Genomic DNA, 22802 nt, shown 5'->3' on the forward strand with positions numbered 1-22802 from the left:
GAAGTATAAATCTTAGTTTTCATAAATTGAAAGTATTCTGTGTGGCTACCACTGCCTGTGGCTACGGTCAGCGCAAGAGTTATCCAGTTAAAGAAGCACTTAGCAATTAATGAGTGGGTGAGGAAGCACATAGATTACAAAGAATTTAATGTGCTACTTTAGTTACGATGGATCTTGAGGTAAGCACTCATAAATTAACAATCAGTCTTAAGATGGCGTTTACAATGTTGTTAGCGTTATGATGCTTTTGGGAATGATGCCCACAGGTTGAGTGAAAAGTGCACACTACAGCAAAACAATAACCCAAAGTGTCTAGAAAAAGGTAAACTCAGCCCAGTGGAAATATTGTGACTTGAACTAAATGATGTTGTGCCAAAAAAATTTTAAACAACTGTAGGTGTTGTGTGAGGATTAGTGACTACAATTCCTTAAAACTACTGCGTGAAATGGATTAGTAACTCTACAAAATGTTGCCAGCGCAAAGATGTGCCCACGCTTACTAAATTAAAATGATGATTTGCATACATCAAGTCTAACACGTTTCTGTTAAATAAAGGAAGTTTTATTATTAAATAAAGTATATACATTTACAAGTGTCTCAATTACTGCCATTTTGGTTTATGTTTATTAAATGGTATAATACTTAGTATTCCATATGTAAATATTTTTATATTCAGTAGAACATTCTCAGACCTACTTAATCAAATCATTCCTGTGTTGGGCTGAAGCCTATGCCAAGAGCATTGAGTTCAAAGCAAGAACTAAGGCACACACACACACACACACACACACACACACATTTGACATAAGGCAAATTTCAAATTGTGTGATAAACTTTTTAGAAAGAAAAAAAGCAATAATATACAAATTAACATTTTTGCATAAGCAAGGCATTATTTACAGGAGGTTTAAATGATTCTGAAACTCTCTTCACACCATTAAGGCTTTTTATTTCTATATGCAATAATCAGTCCTCTCTGCCAAAATTTCTCTGACAGCAAAACATGCACTTTCTCGCAAGGTCCTGGAGAACACTACAACCATATTGAACAATTTTTAGGCTCTCTTGCCATGGCTAAGGTCAACATTTATGATTTCTCCAATTAAATGACACTGAGCAAAAACAGAATCCCTTACCAATTAGCAAAGACGAAGCCCTTACTCTCAAACAGGAACATGTGTGCTCCACCCAGCTTTGTTTAAATGAATGTGGATGATCATCAAGAGCTCTTTGGTGAAATGAATCAAAAGTGGAAACTTTCATAAAAATTGTGTCATTATCTCTGAAGAAAAGGTAAACCTGGGTTGTAGGATCCTCAAACTGGTGGTCCAGTATTGTGCCAGTAGCGTGACGGTTCATCGATACTGGATCTGGACAACTTGCTATTAGTGATGAACAAAACATCAGTGTTTCCTTTTGCAAAGCTCAGGGAAACTGAGTTTCAGATCAATTTTGCATGCAAAATGGGAAACTCTTTAAAATTAGGGGTTTTTTTTGTGTGGAAAGCAAGGATCATTGCTCCATATGGGTTATTCCAAAGCTGAAACTGCTGTCTTCTTCCTTGGCTGCCCTCCAACACCCAATGCAGTGTTCCTGGGCTCCTTCTATCTATTTTCAAATTTTACAAACTCATTTAGGCCAGAATTCTGACAGAGAATCAGGGGTGGCTAAATACCCAGGCCAGGCCAATGGATTTTGATGTGCTTTCAAGTAAGTGCTAACTAGCTGTATCAACCATGTTATGCACCAGAATAAACTTTGCCATACTTTTGAAAATGGTGAAAAGGGCTGCAGATTAGATAGAAATTTGCTAATAAAATGGATTTTGCTTGTGGGGAAGCACTACTCATTTTGGTAATTATTTTGTGAAGCAAAACACTGAGTTTCACCATGAATTTCCTTTTGTGTGAACTGTTCTGTTCACCACTACTTGCCATCGTTGACAGAACCATAAAATCTACACTAAATCAAAGGATTCTCCAGGGGAATGCCAGAGAAACTGAGCTGAGGGTAAAAATTAGACAAACTGCATATATTGTATTGTAAATAAATGTAAAATAAATTAAACTAACTTTCCTACACACTACCTTTCTTACAAAGTATGGTGGTGTCATAGTTTCTCCACTTGTTAATGATAATTTCATACTGTTACACACATGATAAAAGTCATGCCTTTGAAATTCTTATCTATTTCTATCCTGATCTGTGCTTTTCAACAATAAGATAATTTGTTTCTTTCTAGTGAACCCTGGTTATGCTTAAACTATCCAGCCAAGAAACTTAAAAGGAAGTCTTACGTTGCTAATCCAAGTCCAGACAGCTGATGCCACTGGGAAGGTAAGTTAACTTTGTTCATCCCTTGGAATGTGAGTGATTAACTCTGAATTCAGTTATAGCCTCTATTTCACAGGGTGTATAACTTTTAGTTATTTTTCCCCCACAAATGACCATTTATGTTTCACTTTAATATTGTTGGTAACAGAAAAAAATGGGTCTGATGGAATGTGTTTTGATTTTGACCTTTAGATTAGCAAAACCTGAAATTCTGTAGGCTTCTACTGTGTAGCTTCAGACAATAAGTTTAGAAAATTAAATTCCATAAGCGACTATAACCTCTACTTCTCTTGTAATACTATTAAAAAAGGAAATTAGAGTTCCCCAGCTGAGATCCTATCTAAAGTATTAAAACTAATATTAAAGAGAAAAAAAATGATTGGCAGAACAGATATGAGGGTATGATTTCAAAACTTGAGTTTTTTTTTTATTGTGTCCTGATCATTCACCTCTAGTGGAAAGTCTGCAGCTGCATGTCAGTAATATTACTGTCCAAACGTGAGCTACTGTTTGGTGACTGTGATGATACGCTTCAGCGGCCACTTCCTGTAACATCCTTGAAATGCCCTGCCATAAAACTGATTCTTAGGAATAGTAAGCTGCAAAGTCACCAAGTACTTAATTAAAACTATGACGTGCTAGCAGATTACCCATTAAAAATCTGTCTATACTGTTCGGCATGATTAAGAACAGTAATAAGTGAATTTGAAATTTTCAGTTCACTTTTCAGATTTTCTGGTTATGAATCTTCAATTTAATTTTTATCCTAACCTCATTTTATGTTTAGATACAACAACACAACAAACTTTTTGTATAGCGCTCTTCACCAAGTGCAGGCGCAGAGTGCTGTGTCAAAATTCAGGTATAGAGTATACTTACTACTAAATGCAGATTTGTTAAAACACACAGATAGTCTATACAATACAGTATTACAAGTAAAATTTGAGTTTATTCACCTCACCAAATAATAGTAAGTTGTGATATTTCATTTAATTTATTTCAACAACAAAACAATACATGTGAGATTCCTAATATGTTCTCATTTTGGATCATTAAGTCTTGCAGAACAATTACTCAGGTGAACTGGGAATGACAGAAAATCCATTTTTGTTATATGGATCAATGTCACAATAGAACACCTTTCTAACCTTGTCAACACATCCTGCAAACAGAACACATGAATTTCTTCGCAGCATTTTGCAATGATAAGATGAACACTCTTTTTTGTTCTCCTGGGTTGCATTTGTATTCATCAACAGAGACATTCCATGAACCTACATTTAATGTACAGGTCATCAGTATGGAAACCATAGAAATTCCAGTGTATGTATCCGATGCATAACATATAACAGCCTTCTTTGTGGTAATCGCTGATTCACAGCAATTCATAGCTACTGTAGGTTTTGTGACTGAGGAAAGTATTTCAAGTTCCACAAAGAAATGGTGGGGCGCCAACACAGGCATCCCCATTTAATTCACTTAATAAATTTTAAAAAATGGGCTCCTATACACACCAATGCAAATCTTAAATGATCAAAAAAACAAGGAAAGCCATCAGGCTAGGTAATCATATGATTTGGGCCAGAGCAAAAGGAGCTCCTTCCTGCGGTGCGATCTGTTTAACACGGAATGCCTCCTTCCAGCAGGTGGGACACCGGAAGGGGCGGTGTGAGTTGCCCTTATTGGGCGTCTTTTCTGTACTGCAGAGGGAACAAAAGGGGAAAAGTTTAGCACAAATACCCCCTATAAACCCAGTGTTGTAGTATGTACCTCAGATGAGCCCAGAGATTGATCCACAAACGCTCATGCGTGATATTTTCTAAAGTGTTCTTTCCATGTACTCTACATTAAATAGAGCAATTTAATGGAGGCAGAAGTGACCATACAGTGTATAAAGTAAATTTAATGTAATTATTTTAAATGGCAAACATTAAGGACCAAGGCCCTCTAAAGAATACTCCTTCTGTTCCTTCACTCAATAGTTTAACTGGGTAGGTAAGTACAGTAAGTATGCCAGGCACCAGATACGTCAGTCGTGGTCTACAAATGTTGCTATTGAGCAGAACTAAAATGTTGTGAGATAAACATAAATAAAAAGGAAAATGTATTCCTTTAGATAGATAGATAGATAGATAGATAGATAGATAGATAGATAGATAGATAGATAGATAGATAGATAGATAGATAGATAGATAGATAGATAGATAGATAGATAGATAGATAGATAGATAGATAGATAGATAGATAGATAGATAGATAGGAGTACGTCTACAATAAATAAAGTATTCATGTCTAGTACCTGGGTTTCAATCAGATACTACATATTGTGATGGATGGCCGGCTAAATATTCCGGCCCACACCTCCAGGCCGCCAGGTGGAGCCCTCCCAACAGCATGGTGGTTCCCCGAACTCCAGCAGGGCCTTATGGACCTTGTAGTTTGTATACACAGCCCTGCTGGATACCATGGGGACCACCAGGAGCCGCTGTAGGGAGGCTTGGGGAATGCTATGTGCCCTATAGATAGATAGATAGATAGATATAACCTGGAAGTACGTCCTGGTCACGTGAACAGGAGGAACAACGTGCTTCCGGGTTGAAGAAAGGAGCTTTTTATCCGACCCGGAAGTGTCCACGGTCACATGGACAGAAGAGAGAAACGCTTCCGGGTCATGGACTATATAAAGGACTTTGGGAGACCAGAACACTGAGTTGAGCTGGGAGGAAGGGTGGCTAAGTGTCTGGGAGTGGAGGAATTGTGATTATTGATAGTTGGTTATATGAGTAGTGTGGAGTGGAGGGTGCTTAGTGCACATTATAATTATAAAATAAATAAGTCTTGGACTTTTACCTGGTGTTTGGCGTGGTACCTGAGGGTTCAAGAGGTCAGTAACAACCTCAACTGTTACAATATGTTCTACTTGCTAGCTTACTACTTAGCGTGGTGTGAATTATTCATGTTGCATCTTGCATCATGTATCAACATATGTATTCTTGTACAGCAAGCTTGTTTGGGCAATGGCATTATGCATGTGCAAGCAATGAAGTGAACATTAGTGCAGAAAAGTTAATTTGCATTAAGTCAACTGGACACAACTCACAGCAGTCAGTCAGTAGTCAGTAACAATCCTACCACAACAATATATTCTAGATGAAGCAATAGTTTTTTTCAAAAAATAACACATTCACTGCTTTATGTTCAAGTCCCCTGACCGGGATAATTCTTTAAAATTAGCTGATCCTCTGCAATATATAATCTCTGAACTCAGCACAATTTATACCTTGAGGAGCTTGAGTAGTAAGATGTAAGTGAAGGCTTGTGAGTCAAAAAATTAACAAACATATGTAGCAATATATAACAATGTAATTAATATCTAAAAGTTATAAAAAAAGTTGTAAGTTTAAGATATATAGGCTTTACAATTATCTCGTTTTTGAGAATTTGTAGGCTTGTAAATCAAAAAATTAACAAACATATGTAGCAATATATAACAATGTAATAAATATCTAAAAGTTATAAAAAAAGTTGTAAGTTTAAGATATATAGGCTTTACAATTATCTCATTTTTGAGAATTTGTAATGAATCGATAAGATACATGCCAAAGGTGTTCAGTTAAATCCCAGGAGACACCCTGTGTCCATTAAGCATTTTCCAACAGTAATTTCAATTTAAAAATTGCAAAGCAATGTTAATGTAAAGACAAATGAATGTGCACTTTAATTTATAGCTTGTCTGATTAGTGGTGAAGGTCTCAGTTTATAAACAACAAAACATATATGTTGCTACTTTATATGAACAAAGCAAAGTGAAAAAACTTAAAGCCTTGAGGAACAATTCATACACTGTCACACATGCCCAGAGGTCTACCAGATCAGCTCAACCAAGATAAGCAGTTCCACTCTCAAACGAGGGGGGCGTTGTCACTAACGGTCTCCTCTCCTTTTTCCATAGACCAGTGAGGACAACCAAGCCCAACCATAAGATTAGACGAAAGTCCCACCCCTGCTGGTCCCGGGGACATAAAACATAGAATCCCAGGAAGATGGCATCATCTTAAGAGGACCATGGAGGAGAGAGGGCAATTAAATGTTATATAAGCAATTTCAGTTGTGACCATTTCAGTTCCTTTGAAGCCTGCATTCATGATTGTCGGGACTGTTTATGCTAACATTTTTTGGTTTGAGTTCAAAAGTAAACTGGGTTACTGCGGTGATACTCGAAATTTTTGTGTTGTCTCAACTACTTCCTGACCTCCTTGTTATGGCCTATCAATACAATATTATATAATGTTTTAGTCATTCCTAAACATTAGCTTGTCTTGCAAAAATATGATGATGAGTATTTTGGTGACCTGGCACAAAATATCAAGGCATCTCTGAGTCAGTGTAGCCTTAGCTTTGAGTTGGATGAGCCAACACACCTAATGAGCTACAACAGTTGTTGTATGTAGAACTGCAAACGACTTGAAATGAGTTATGACATGGGTGACTAGGCATTCCTTTTTTGAAAAACTCTTAACTACTGTATGTTGCAGAATATGATCAGGCAAAGCAAATTATTTGCAATGTGGGAGAAAAACTGAAGTCCCACAGAAAAGCCATGAACCCATTATTCTGGTTGTATAAGGTTGTGCTAATCATTGCACCTCCAACACGTCTATTATGTGTTCAAAAAAATGAGTCCACTCAATAATTACAGGGGAGGAGTTCTGCTTAATCGTTTTCATGTTGAAATGCCAGACTCTATCTAACAGACCCCCTGCATTTTAACTATAGTTACCAAGCTTATGAAATCCAAATAGTTTTAAATAGTAATCAATGACGTTCCTGCAGCATCTGAAAAAGCTTCCTTCCTGCCCATAATGACTGTTTTACAAATTTCATTTAGCAAAGTTGCGTAGTGGATATGTACAAACAGGAGCAACTAGCCTGGGTAGTTTTACTGAGCACCATCAATTCTATCTTGAACCTGGCATGGAAAGGCCTTAGCTTTTAGTTTATCTGGAGAATCACCTTGTAGAATTTTAATACTGTGAGGTTTCTGTACTCTTTTAGGACCCCCAGCAAAGGGACGGCACAGCGAAGTGCACCTGCCACGTCTGTGGAGGACTGCTTGTCTGTCACCAAGGCAACCACAGGTTCACAGCGCAACAGCAGAGCAGCACGGAAACAACTACGAGCCAATTGTGATAATGCTATACCGATGGGTGATGCAAGGGACATTATAAATGCAGGGAACAGTGTAACTTGGCCACTGACCTGGCCCCAACTATGCCCATTTGCCATGTCTGCGTATAGGAGAGTGGTAGATTCCACTAGAATAAATAATCCTGCTGTTCCTGTTTCAAGTTGAATAAAGCTGGTTTTGCTAAAGTACTGAGATTCAGCCTTTTGGGGTGCAAGACAGTGACTTACGCGTCACAATACAAATACAAACGTGTGTATAAAGGTTACGGTGACTACTTTCAATAAGTCAGTTTAGTACCAAGCTACAGCTTACAGGAGTAGTAGCCCACATCAGCATTCACTGTTAGTCGCCCAATGTCATAAGTCTCAATCATGTTGGAATCCCACTTCCGACGGTAGCTGGTGTCATGAAGCACATCATAGAGGGTTTCGGCCGTGACATCCTTGCAAATGATTCTCATCTAAAGAAAAGAAAAAAAAAAACATTTAGATTTAACTTTTTCCTGTAGATAAAGCTTCCTGCAAAGCAATTGGTGGGAAAGAACCAAAACCACAATTGATTTTCAGAAAGAATTCATACAAATTGTCCCAGGCTGTGTGTTCAATTAAGAGTACCAGACAATGGTCATTATGTTATTGAATGTTTAAGATGCTTACACCAGCACAATGAGAAGACTGGGTACGGGAAGTTGTAATATTGTGATCAGTAAATGAATTATTGATTACCTGGGGTAGAGAAGGCATTGATAGCATATTGGTGAATTGATTTAAAATCCATGCCAGGCAGCCAGCACTTAATGGTAACCAGGCGTTAAGGCGTTTGCACCTCATTAAACAAAGTGCACCTATTCTGTTATTACTTGTGAAAGTAAAACGTACTCTTAAAAGTGTATTTACTATTTGGGTAGTTGCACATTTCCCATCCATTATTCCTAATTGTATTTGCCCAAAACCATTTCTCCAGTTACGCTGAAACATTGTAGTTACTCAAGCACATGCAAAATTATTCTTAATTCAAGTTCACCATCATTAGGGGAAACAACATTAAATTAAAATATTAAAAAATGATGCGGCTGGCTTCCTGTCCAGGGTTGATTCCTACCTGCCATGCTGTAAATCCAGGCACAGACTGAATACATTAAATTGAAAAATGAATGAAAGAAAGAATGAATTATGCAAGGCTGATTATGCATACTTTTTTTTTGCATATGTGGTATAAAATGTATAGAATCATCCTACTCAAAATAAGGTGAATCGGAGATTGTGGCATCCAGCAGAGGTAAACTTTTTTGAAGTAAAGTTTGGTGTATCCCAGGGATCAGTCCTATACTTCCCCTTAGTGACATCATTTGTGAAACAGGTGTTGATTTTCATTTTTACGCTGACAATACACAGCTATATACACCTGTAAAGACAAATGACCTGTCCCAACAGCTGAATTTAAAGGTATGTCTATTAGAAATTTAAAAATGGATAGGTTTTGGTTTTTCAGAAAAATACACTGGATTTAGCAAGTTTAAAAAAATGACAAAATAAATTTTTTTATGAAATAAATATTGAAAGTAATACCAATGCATCTATTACTGAAGTTATATAAAACAATTTTTTTAAGGTTGTGGGGAGCTGAAGTCTATCCTGGCTGCATAAGGTGTGAAGTAGGAACAAGCTTTGGAGGGGATGTCAATTTATGGCAGACTATAATTACTCACACTTACTCACTCAGAACCATTTTAAACAGAAAAATTTGTTTCAATTTCTTTTCTGCTGTAAGGAGTCCAAGGTTCATGTCCCAGGTCCTCCCTAAATGGAGTTTGCATGTTATTCCTGTGTCTGTGTGATTTTCCTTTGAGTGCTCCGGTTTCTTCCATCAGCCTAAAAATATGCAGGTTAGGTGGATTGGTATTGCTAAATTGGCCATAGTGTCTGTGCGTGGGTGTGCTCACCCTGCGATGGGCTGGTTCCTTGTCTGGGGGATTGCTCTGGCCTTGCACCTTATGCTCCGGTTTAAGTGGCCTTAAGTGGTATGGTATGGTACTTTCATTCCTTAAAAAGCTGAGTGCCAAAGTCAGTATTGGCTCATGTAAGTAATCTTCTAATTACTTTTCTAGTCATGGATGTCACTCTGCCTGGAATGGCTCAGCAAAAATCTATGAATATTATTATAGACAGTAAATCAGCTTTATTAGTCTTTTTCTTAAAAGACAGATCACCTTTAACAACTTACAAATTCTTTATACTGTATATGTGCAGATCACATTAATTTCCATGTGACCAAATCTATCATTTGTCCAGTAACTCAGGACAACACTTTATTTCTAGTGTACTCATTACTCAAGCAGCAGACCGTGAGGAGAACGACATGATTGGCACTAATTGTACAGTGAATATAAAAGATTAGAATGGTCAAGTTTCTGTACACTGTGGTCCATTGTCTCCTTTCAATGCCCTTTATAATAAAGTGTGTGAAGCTCCTGCTCACATTACGGGTAATTTTTCAAGTACTCCCTTCATGTAAAATGGTGACAAAGGGGGAATTAATGGGCTGCGCTGTCCTTAAGGAGCCTAATTACTTCTAATAAATTATCTCAGCTCCAGCCAGATCAAACCTCTGCTGAAAGAGTCCTCACTCAGTCTCACAGCAGTCAGCACATAATGCCTGTTCTGTTCAATGTTCGCTGGTGCTCTGTGTCGTATACCAAATCCTGTTGCTTACCTATAAAGCTTTAACTGACCTTGTGCCAGACCATTTCTGTGATCTTCTGCATCACTACATTCCAATCAACTGAGCCCACTCCGCTAATGCTGGTAGTCTTGTGCCCTATATATCCCAAGTGACAGAACATTCAGCTCTCTTGTACTCAGACTTATGAATGACTTGTTCCATGCTTCTGTTTCCGCTGTACTATTCTGAATATTTATTAAATATTTTCAATATGGGAAAAGTGCTATATGAATAAAATGTATTATTGCCATTTTAGCATTAATGAGGTTTCCCTCATGTAAATAAAAACATGGCATGAAGGCTAGGGGGTGCTACAGGGCCCCAAGCACAAACACACCAAAACAGTCTTGGATTCAATAAAAGTGGGTTTTATTACAAATACCTTGTATACACAAGCACAAAAGCAAGTTGTCTCTCCTTTTCTCACTGTTCCTCTTTCTACCACACTGCTCTCCTCCAGTTGAGTGTTGCCTGCCTTCTTCCCAGCTCTGATTTGTCTGGACAAAGACAGCACGGCCCCTTTTATTGAGAGCCGGGAGTACTTCTGGGGACATGACATAGACAGTTGGAAGAAGTTCCAGGTTTTGAGAAAGCTAGAGGAATTCTCTCATGGCAGTGCATTCTACCATCCACCAGAGATCCCTACAGGGCTGCTCCTACAGGTGTCCAAACTGGGAGTCTATATGAGGGGCACTGCCACCTATTAAAGTGGGGGATGAACTGCTCACTGCGGTGCTCTCCTGTCAGTTCTTGTACTCTTCAGGCATCCCACCCAGGACAGGGATCTTAAGGTGTCTTGACCGGGCATTGCCCCCATTTAGTCCATCCTTCAATTTTGGCATCCCAACCAGGTAAGGACTCCATCTCCATCCTTGGCAGGACACCCAACATGTTCTCTGGATTTATTTACGATGGGTAATACTTTAGTTTAGGAACTGCAAAAATGCATCTATTACTCATTTACCGTTATGCACAAGATCTTAACAAACACTTCTTTGGGTCTTTACAAAGCATCAGTAAAGTGTTACTTCATGTCTGCAGTGTGATTAACTAACACAACTTTACTTTGGAGTGGTCTGAAGTGGCTGAACTGAGACACGTTTCTCTTTAATATTACATAATTAGTATAAGACCTGTGAATACTTCATATTAACAAGTAATTTTACCATCATATTAATATGCCACACTGCACAGAAATGAATAACCCATCTATTGATTTTTTATAAGTGTAATGAGGACCAAAAAGAGCCTTTGTTAAGGTCTTCTTACATAACAGTAAATGCATAACAAATGCATTTTTGCTATACCTAAACTAAACTGCTACCAAAACGTAAATTTATTTGTTACAAATATTAAGCAAGTGTAGATGAAACCAAAAGCAGTGAACAATTTCATTTAACCATTGCCTTTCAAGTTAGTGCCCTCACCAAGTAAAGCAAGACTACAAAGTGCAGACATCACATGAAAGCTTGTTATTCCATCATTTTCAAAATAAGAAGGTTATGGCACTAATAATGCTTGCCTATTGGTAATGGAAACTTGATAAACTTATAATGTCACAATTAAATAACAATAAAAATAATAATTCATTACATTTATATATCGCTTTTCTTGCTATTCAAATAAATACAGAGGGTGGGGAAGACACTTCAACCATCACCAATGTGCAGCATCCACCCGGATGATGCAACGGCACCCACTCTGTGCCAGTACACTCACCACACATTAGCTGTTAGATGGTGAAGTGGTGAGAGAGATAGCCAGTGGTGGGCAATTTTAAAATAATCTAAAAGGCACCAACAACTGCTCTGTTTGAGAACCTTTGTCACCATAAGCAGTGCACTTTTGTTTAAAATGATCTTTTAATAAAGTACAAAAAACTATCCTTCTGGGCATTTCAACATATTTATTAAACAGTAATACAGAGTAAGCCTTAACATTTTCTTAGAAAAACAAGACGTGCATAGATGGTCCACCCTCCATTTTACTTTAGCAGGGAGAATTAATACTATCAAGATGAATATCCTCCGTAAGCTTCTGTTTCTATTTTCAAAACATCCCCATACATATTAACAAAAATTTTTTTAAGAAATTAGATTCAATCATAACCTCACATCCTAAGAGCAACCCTACAATGACCTAAATCAGAAGGCAGCATGGCTCTACCTAACTTTCAATTTTATTACTGGGCTGGCAAACATAAGAGTTATAAAAACCTGTACACTGACACAAATAGATGACCACACAGAGGCTTGATCCACAATAGAAATACACCAGTAAATACGAGTTATCGTCAATATACTTACAACCCAATTGTCCTTCATTCACTCAGAATATGGAACCAAAGTAGGAAGCAATTCAAGTTAGAGAATATTTTATCTGTGGCACCTCTATATGATCACCACCTTTTTCCTCCCTCTCAAACTTTCACAGTTTTTAATGTTTTGAAAACGTATTTGATTAAATCATTTAGAGATTTGTAATAAATAATGGCTTTGCATCCTATGAACAATTACACACTAAACATAGTTTCCCATCAACACAATGTTTCCAAAATCTGCCCAATTTTCCTCACCTCCCTCCTATTTCTGTTCCAGAAGAGATGTTGATCCGTCCTGAGGATATAATATATAAAACCATTTAAAACTCTCTTCCTTTTAAAGATCCCAGAGTACAGCGGGAAAAGGATCTCTCACTCAACATTTCAGGAAAGGAGTGGAAGCCAGCCATGCACAGAATTCACTCGAGCTCCATATGTGCAAAGCTTAAAATTTTTTATCGAGCATATCTGGGCAAGATCCAACCTGCGAACGTTGCAATCAAGTTCCAGCCTCACTGGGCCGCATGTTTTGGGCCTGCACCAAATTATCATCATTCTGGACAAAAACTTTTAAATGCCTATCAGACAGCCTTAACCCATTAACAGCTGTGTTTGGGGTACTCCCAGATGGGCATTAAGTGAAGAAGGACAAACAAATTGTAATTGCCTTTAGTTCACTCTTAGCATGTAGACTTAACTTGCTCAACTGGAAAAATCCTAGTCAGTGGGTAACTGATGTTATATACTATTTGAAATTGGAAAAAAAACTAATTCTCTCTTACAGGATCTGTGCAAAGCTTTTTTAAAACCTGGCAGGATCTAATCAATAATATTTCAGAATAAGTACTTATATTTGGGAGATAGACACCTTTCCCTCTATACTACTCTCAAACATTTTTACTCTGGCTGTTGGCCTTCCTCTCTTTCTCATGGGTAAGGGTTGAATTGAATTCAGTTTTGTGAAGTTTAACTTGATTGTATGGAATGCTACATGCTTTTAATAAATTCAATAAAAGAAAAAAAAATGTTAGATTAGCTGTAACGTCTATGTTTGCCATTGTGTGAGTGTGATGTGCAATGTCCTGGTATCACGTGCCAGGTTGATTGTGTCTGCTGCTGTTGGGACAGACAAGTAAAACAATTAAGCATGAAGTTGTTTCCAAAATGTTAGAAAATGGATGGATGGTTAGATGGATGTATGACTATGACTTCAGTTGCTTACTTTTACTACTAGTATATTATTTAAAAAGACCATGAAAATGAATGTGTCACTGTCAAGACAATCACCTGACAGCTTGCAGATGCTCTGGATGTCTGTATGCGTGGCATATCGTTCATCATTCCTTTTTGGAAATTCAACACATCCTGCACCTAAATAAGACATACCTGTATATTTTATTGACTCAAATTATTGAAACTAAACAACACTAATTTCATGATAGATGTATAATAGCCAGCAGTGTTCACGAAAGCCTGTGGATGAGAATGCTGATGGACTTGTCTCGTCTCTATTAATCTGAAGGCTCATCTTTCCCCTTAGCACTACACTAATATCCTGCGTTCAGATGTCTACTTCCTTTTCATCTGCAGGGATATCGCATTAGCATTTAGCACTGAAATGTGTTATTTTAAATCTAGTAAAAGGTAACAAAATTACAGGTTTACAGTTTCTTGAGACACACATTTGCATGTGGTCATGGTGCTTATCATTTATTTTCCTCTCACCTGTCAAACACTGGTTTAAGTAAGAACTTGGTACATGGAAGTCAGAAGCTCCTCAAGCATCTTGAGAAAGGTTTGACCCAAACAGTTTTTTGCCTGGTCACTGTAGATATTAAGAGTGTCCAGCCCTACTGTCATGTATAACAGGGGTCCTCAAGTTCAGCCCTGGAGAGCAAGTACTTAATTACATGTCAGTTTTCATTGCTGAAACAATTATTGCCCAGGCAACATGTTTTTGCTACATGTGTTATTGAACTTGCTTGTTAAGAAACATCAACTCTTAATTGTTTCATTTTGTCCTAGGCTACATCCACACTACTACATTTTCATTTAAAAATGCAGAGAAAAGCCAAGCAAAATGACACCTTTTATTGGCTAACTAAAAAGATTACAATATGCAAACTTTCGAGGCAACTCAGGCCCCTTCTTCAGGATTACATTTTGCCTGAAGAATGGGCCTGAGTTGCCTCGAAAGCTTGCATATTGTAATCTTTTTAGTTAGCCAATAAAAGGTGTCATTTTGCTTGGCTTTTCTCTACATTCATAACACGGTACAACACCCTAGTATTTAAAAATGCAGAAATTAGTCTCTGTTTCTGCCTTTTGTCCCCACTACCTTGACATTTTTAATCCTGGAAAATGGAGACTTTTAAAATACACTTCAGAGCCATGTATTTCTGAAAGTGCCAGCTCAGTGTTGCAGTTTAAATGGGTGAAAATGAACAGTTTTGAAAACATAGACTTCTACTTGCACTCTGGTTTGTGCTTGTTTCGTAGCAATTCTGTGATAAGATCCTGCTCATTACATTTTCTCAGTTGCTTGGTTTGCCTTATGCCTGTTGTGGCGGGCGGCCGGGTCCCATGCCTGGCCGGGACGCCCCTTCTACACATGTTCCGGGGGAGCAATCATGGACTGCTCAATACCTCCCCTGGGACGCTTGGTGGCAGCCTCCCTGGCTGAGAATGGTGCCTCAGTTTCCCGCAGGGCTCAATGGGAGATGGAGTTCTCCACAGCCCTGTTGGGATCTGGGGTGGCCGCCAGGGGGTGCTGCATGGGTCCCTGAGCCGGCCTGGACAACTCTACAGCCCTGCCCGGAAGTGCAATCAGAAGCAGGTGATCAAGCACCTAGAGCACTTCCGGGTGGGCTATAAAAGGGCCAGCAACCACCACTCAGGAGCCAGAATCAGGAGGAAGAGGACAAGGTTGCCTGGGAGGAGTGGTGGTGCCAGAGGAAGGATTGTGTTGTTGAGTAAAGTGCTTTGGGACTTTGTTGTGGCTGGAGGGTTCACAGGGAAGACGTGCACTCCAGCTGAAGAAAAAAATAAAAGTCTTGTTGTGTTTTTACACGTGCCTCTGTGTCAGTCTGTGCCAGGTCGGGTGCAATATAGCGCCTTTCTCACACTGTGCATTACCCTCAATAGCAATTCCATAGTCAGTCCAAGCAAAGCAATCTGGTCTTTTGCTTTTGGTATTCACCATTGCTATTTTCCACATCTTAACATAGGCTGCAAATGAATGTCTAGTGTGGAGGACACTTCTTCTTCCTGCTTCTGCTAATGCATACATTCCCAGTGTTGGTGACAAACTGCTTCAAATGTGTTTCCAGTCATTTTAGTGGGGACAAAGAGACCTTTGTAAGTAATGCAAAAACACTAGAGTGGATGGAGATTTTGTGACTTTAAAAACGCCATATTTAAATAAAAATGTAGTAGTATGGACATAGCCTTAAACAGCTGCATTGATTGTTTTAAATTGCCTCTTGTTTTCTTAACCAGCTGCAAATTAGCAATTAGGTGTGAAAGACAAAGGACCATCTACCCTGGTCACATTTAAACCTGTACCTCTGCAGTCATTCTAAAGTGTTTGTCTTAAAAGAATTTTTGAAAAAAAAATGCGAAAGAAAATGTGAACGACTAAGGCTACATTCACATTACAAGCCTTATTGCTCAATTCCGATTTTTTGCTCAGATCAAATTTTCCTTTCTTGATGGTTCACATTCATAAGTACAAGTGACCTATACCTAAGTGTAATTGAAGCGCATCTGTCCTGCAAAACTTCACGTATGTGCCCATTGATAAGTTTGTGCACGAGTCATCTGCATTACCAGCAACTGAAAACTTCATATTTGTTTGACGACTTATGGCATTCAAGCTGACAAAATGCTTTGGAGGACAGCAAACAGTTTGTCAGCTGTACATGATTAGGTCAACAAGGTGAAAAATAGCCAGACGCCTATCCTATGCTGTTTGCATAGCCATTGCTGGCACTGCTTCAACAAGAGCTGTGCGGGTACGAGAAAGGAGCCAGCAATGGTTGTCACAGCTGTACAGAGCTGTACACAGCTGTAATGGTTGTTCTCCATTGTTGTTTAACCATGCTGCCAGTGCTGGCTGGTGATGGCTGTTGCACTCAGACAATGCATACAAGCAAAAAAGCACATGAATTTCGATCTGACTCTCTCATTCATGTCACACGGCTACAAATATCAAGTCTGGGACTACATATGGAAGTGACTCAAATCTGTTATGAAAAAATCATATTTCAGTGTCCACACAGCTCTGCAAATATTAGATATGTATCACATTAAGGCAATAAATTGGATTTGAGTCACTTCAGCCAGGTAATGTGAAACTAGAATTACTAATCTGCTACTGTCCACAAATTATTTGGAAGGTATTCTCAGAAAAGTAAAATCATCAATATAAAAATTAAATAACAAACTCTGTTGTCCACAAGGGGTGGATTCCAACTGAGCAATTTGTGACGATGCGGGTTTGACTCCATACTCCAGGAGCCCTTGAACTCTGCACTGTCGGTAATGTTACCGATGAGCTCGCAGTGAGGCATAATGATGGAGCAAGGGGATGGTGTACAAAAGTGCCAAGTGCTTTTATTTAAAACAATAATCAAAACAATGTTCAAATTAAATAAAGTGCAATGATTCAAAAAGTCTTCATTAAATAAATAATCCATAAAACAAGAGTGAAAAGTGGAGGTTAAAATAATGCAGAAAGCAGTCTTTTAAAACAAAACAAGCCTGGTGTCTCCTTTCCTCTGGCGGCTCCCTTGCTTCTCCCATCTGGGCTTCTCAACAGGGGAGTCACCCTACATACAGCTGACCTTCTCTGTGCCTGCTTCAGCTGATTGGATTGCCTCACCGACCCCTGGCTCCAGTAGGCTCCTCCAGACAGCGACTTGGGTTCTACAGTGACCCCAAGTTCCCGACTCCCACTGCCTTCCGTGGCCTTAGGCGGAGAGTCATCCGCCTTCTGGTCACTCCTGCTCTTCGCTATAAACTCTGTGGGAGCGACCACTACGACTACTCCCGGGTGTCGGCCCAACACCCAGGCTACCTGCTCAGCTGCGCGCGAGCCTGCACCGGCTTTCTCTCTCTCTCTCTCTCTCTTTCTCTCTCCACTGCTTCCTGCCTTCTCTTGCAACCTCCATTTCTTTCAGTCTCTTTTTCTTTTCTTTATTTTTCCTTTAGCCGCCTCGTGCTTCTATTTATTAAGAGGACGTGGCAGTTGTGGCAAATCAGCAGCCCCGAGAATAATCACGGATGCGGACGGTTTCTCACCTGTGCACTTAGGTGAGAAACGCCCACATCACGAATCATCCTGGGAGCTGCTTCAGCCACACAACCACCATGCCCCCTCGCTAAGCCGCGAGCACGGTGATTATTTATTTTAAAACTAGCCTTAGAATGGGAGCTGTGGACCCGCTATACCACACAATTGACCTGGAATACAAATTTACAGCAACAGAAACACTATGAATATTTAAGGTCATTGATGTATCACTTAGATACTGATTGGTATAGACTGATACAGTTAGTGTCCCTTCAGTCAAAAATGATATTAGCCTTTAGGAAGCTTGCTTCCCTATTCTGTGCAAGTAGCTTGTTTCGAACCACACTAGTCACAGATCTGCGGTCTGCTTTGGAAGGAGTTTGACTCTTCTCTCCAACTTCTCCATTTCAACTTTGCAGGATTTATGCTCTAAATATTTCCAAGGATCTAAATAACAAGCTTTAAGGCCTATCATAGATTATGGGTAAAATATTCACAAGAATCTTTATGAAATGTTCTTTGTCTCTGTAAAATGTTATTACATAATGAAGCCAAGCCAATTTGCAAAAATGTTTGCAAAAAACTTTCAACCACTTCAGTGTTCTAGGGGCTGTAACCTGTACTAGCAACATCAACATGTCACAGTACTGGACAGAATGCCAGTTCATCACTATCTACACTCATACACACAGACAGAGACACAAGGGCTACGTACTGCACATACTGGTTCATATGCACCCAGTTTACTAACAGCAACTAACTTATTCTGCAAGTCTTTGAAACATGGTGGGAAATGGGAATATCCAGAAAAAACTTGCTGCACAGGAGGAAAGCCACGATTTGGCCAGTAATGCATGAGACACAACCACATTACCATTAATAAATGAATTTGTAGAACTAGATGTTTATACAAAGGTATTATTATAGAAACCAGTAACGGCGCACCGCACATTATACACTTGACTTGAGCATTCATAGTTTTCATACTCGATCTTTGTACATTTAACATTTGTTTGCTCCGAGGTTGATGTGCTTGCTGCTTCCTGAGCAGCTCCTCTTTTCTCCACCCTAGTGGCCCGCTTCTTCTCTTCTTTCATCTACATCTTTTCACGTTAAAACCGATTAAGTCAGTGTTTCTGTTGTAATTACTTAGTACGTTTTCTTTAATTTTTCACTTAAGCTGGCACTTAAGTCTTCAATCTGCCTCAAGAATGATTAAAGGTATGAAGAGGTAGGGGAAGTGACGGCAAAGGTGGTAGGGAATGAGAATGGTGCCTGTATGCATGCGCCACACGGCCACCCTGAGTTGATTCTACAATAAAATAAAATAAAAATAAAAAGAGGAATAACCATGGAGGTCAATCATCACACTGAAAGTGGATATTAGACGTTACATAGTATATGTGCGCCAAATTTCAGGTCAATAGATCAAATGGTTTGAGAGCTACAGGTGATTTAAAATCCTGGACAGACAAATGGTCAGACACGGTAGCGTATTATATAAGAAGATCATGGCTGTTTTAATTTACATGAGAGTACATCTAAATATGTCAAAAAATGCTTTAGTTGGATAACCTTTAGAATTTCACTTCCAACCCTTAACAAACACACTGCCTAAATGGCATCCGCACATAATAAGGACTTCCTTGGCATCCTGCAGTTTAATCTTTCAAGCACCATTCAAGCAGCGCATCTCTTCATGGCTCAGATACTTTTGATGTCTGTTTTATCCTTTACACTGACTTTATAATCAACAAGTAACAGATAATCTTTATAGCAGTTATGTTAATCAAAAGGAATGAGCAAATACAAGCCCCACTGATTTAAAACTATGTTTGCAAACCAAATGTGCAAATAACAAATATTACAACAAATACCTAAAGCACAGAGAACCTCATCCGAGAGAAATCTCTTTATCCACTTATTTCCTAAGCTTAATTATTCCTCATCAGCCATTACAGCAGCACTGGAATGTCATTCCTTCAAAGGGATACTCTCATAATAACTCACACAGTCCTCCAAACTAACTGTATAGATGGAAACCAGAGTGTGGTGTGGTATGACAAGGGTCTGTGGCAGATTTGAACAGGTGAAGGATTTTGTTTTGAAATAGCGTGGCTCAGACACACACGTGAAGGTACATGCATGAAAGAAGTGTGGCCACAGAGTGCTAATGCGGGAATGGATTTATTAATTAGGCACAGGCAAGTCAGTCATCCTTCAAAACTAGTTCCATAGGTCATTGAGGGCAAGACCACTACTCGCAGGAAATATAAAGTGTCTGAGTAGATCAAAATGGGAGAAAAGAAAAACAGACCAAAGAGGAAACTAGAGGTCAAGCCAGTGCTGACAAGAGAAGGAGAGGGGAGAGGAGAGGAGAGGAGAGAAGAGGAGTAGAGGCAGGTAGGATGCCCCACGGTGGAGAGAAGGACACAGTGTTGCAGGTGTGGACCACCCCATTGATCTAAATAGAAGAAGCAATCTCGAGAGACTTGGGGAAGCAGAAAGAAGCACCAGGAAGACCCCATGGGGTACTGACATAGGTGGATAGGACAGAATAGTCAGAAGGTTGATCACGTTCACTGATATCTCAACCTTTCTGTGAGACCCAGAAAGTGAGCAGGGAGGTGACAATCCTGATTTTCATTTTATTCTTTTTATAAACTATTAAATAGATTGATTTTTCTATTTTTCTTCTCATCTTCATGGTATTATTTTATGCATTATTTATTGTATCTTTGAACTGCATGGTACTACTCACTTTGTTTTATAATAAACACACTATGCACTATTGTACTTTAAGACTTGTTGCTGTGTGTCATTATTTGCCCTCGTCCATCTCGATTATAACTATTGATGTCCTGGGGAATGAAAGAGATCCAGCGCTCTGGGCACCTACAGCATCACACTGGGCCTCTGCTACAAATTCATTTTCAAATGGGGACATCATTCAAACTATACACAGGAAATACTTGAATTCTCCTATTGCTCTTCTCTTTACATGGAGGTAAATCTTAATGATGGCTATAATTACTTATGAACCCTTACTGAGCATAATCGGAACATGGGTGATATGCTGGTGTAATGTATAGTATTGTTGCTTTAAACCACCATACTGCGTTTTCTAGTGCAATTCTAGTGCAATCACTGTGTTGTATTTACTTGTTCTGTCCACATATCTGTGGGTTTAATCTAGCTAAAACATTTTTCCACCCAAATAAATGTATTTTTAGTTAATAGGTGACTCTTAATTCCACAGGTGTGTGGGAATATACATGAGTGAGCCAAGGCAATGCAGAGCCGCAGCATATTGTTTCATAAGACATGAACTACTGTAGATGCCAGTTGATCACATGAAACACTCAGCCACACGGCTAATTTACAGTCATTACTAAACCTAATGAGTATGTTTTTGGGTTGAGGAAGGAGCACCACAGAAACTCTCATGCAGAAATGGGCAGAAGAGTGTTTGGGCCAGGATTAGAACATAATCTACTGAAACTAGGAGGCATCAGTACTAACCATTGTGTCACTGCATTCATAATTTCATATCTTTAAGTATGATTATTACAAAGTACACGTTTATTTTGTATAACCAATCAAAATATGTAAAAGACAGTGGCATTTATTGTAACTCTACTCCAGGAAGGATGCTAGATATTGATCAGTCTTCTCATCTTCATATTCACTCCACTTTTTCTGATGGCAACATGTTCAATGAGGCTATTCAGCCCACACTATCCACAGCAACTTGTTGTACCCATCTTAGATGTTTGCAGACCAGCTGCTCTGGGGTTTATCCCTAAGGACTGTGCCTTATACAACTCCTATGAGAGGTGCCAAGAGACATTCTAACTACATGTTCAGACCATCTCAAATGACTTTCATCAATCTGGAGAAGAAGTGGTTCTACTTTAAGGTTCTCCCATTTTGCTGAGCTTCTGCATTGTGGCCTCTTAGAGATGCCCGTATGTGTCAATGTTCCTTAGGACTATGCTGTCTCCAAACATGTTCTACTGATAGTTTTTATTTTCATGACAATTTGGTCTAAGGGAAATGGGCAGACAAAGCCAATCAATAAATCACTTTCAGGGCAGTTTTAACAAGAATCTTGTCCAGAACAGGGGTGCTGTGGCCCATAAGGTGGTTGGGTGACTCTCATAGCCCAATTGGCCTAAGCCTGAAAAAGATACGTGGAGATGAGTGTCAAGTGCAATGCCAGTCAGGCAACAGGCCAATGTTTGTCATATTCAAGCAAATTTATCACACTCCAAAGTAAATCAAATACTTCTGACAAGTGTACAATATCTCCCATATTCCTTTAATATGAAAGATGATTGAAGGCCGATGAGCTGTCATGTGAAATGCTTTCATAACACTCAGTGCACTCTTAGCAAAAGGAGAAAAAAAATGAGTAACCAGAAGAGCATTATAAAAAACAAGAAGAAGAGCATAGTCGTTTTATTCTTCTTCATAAGCTGTCTCTTTAGTTTCTCAAAGTTTGGATGCTCCTTACTACTGACAGCCTTATTAGGTGTGTTTTCATATAACGTGAAAACCAACCAAGTGCACCACACATCTCTGTCTCTCCACATAAAACAACTCTTCTCGCAGTGGACCAGTTTGGTTGAAATTTGGAACATTTATTCTTTGAAGAAATTTGTCAAGACTATTTTTCAGTTTCTATAGTGATATCTCAAAGAGAGCTTGATGTGAAAAGCATTAAAAAAAGCAATTAAAAAAGACATTTAGTATACAGTAACTTCAGTTTACGGTTTTAAATTTTCCTTGACTGGGTTTGCTTCAACTTGGATATTTTTCCTCATTTACTAGTCCAACAGTCGCTCAGACCCCCAGGAAACGCTTGTCAACTCATTCACCAACTCATATCTCCTACTGCTTTAAGGTAAACGTTTTAAAAAAAAAGAAAGTTTCTTTCCTGGAA

The 22802-nt window shown here is 38.9% G+C and overlaps 1 protein-coding gene across 1 annotated transcript in view; it reads right to left on the bottom strand.

Annotated features, from left to right (window-relative positions):
• Window positions 1–22802, bottom strand: part of stard15 (StAR-related lipid transfer (START) domain containing 15) — an 87312-nt gene that overhangs the window by 13929 nt on the left and 50581 nt on the right. Inside the window, exon 2 of the mRNA XM_028812650.2 lies at window positions 7836–7983. Within this exon, the coding sequence (XP_028668483.1) occupies window positions 7836–7983 (148 nt within the window). The remainder of the gene's footprint in view (window positions 1–7835; window positions 7984–22802) is intronic.

This window comes from Erpetoichthys calabaricus, chromosome 11, assembly GCF_900747795.2.
Source record: "Erpetoichthys calabaricus chromosome 11, fErpCal1.3, whole genome shotgun sequence".
Taxonomy (NCBI): domain Eukaryota; kingdom Metazoa; phylum Chordata; class Cladistia; order Polypteriformes; family Polypteridae; genus Erpetoichthys; species Erpetoichthys calabaricus.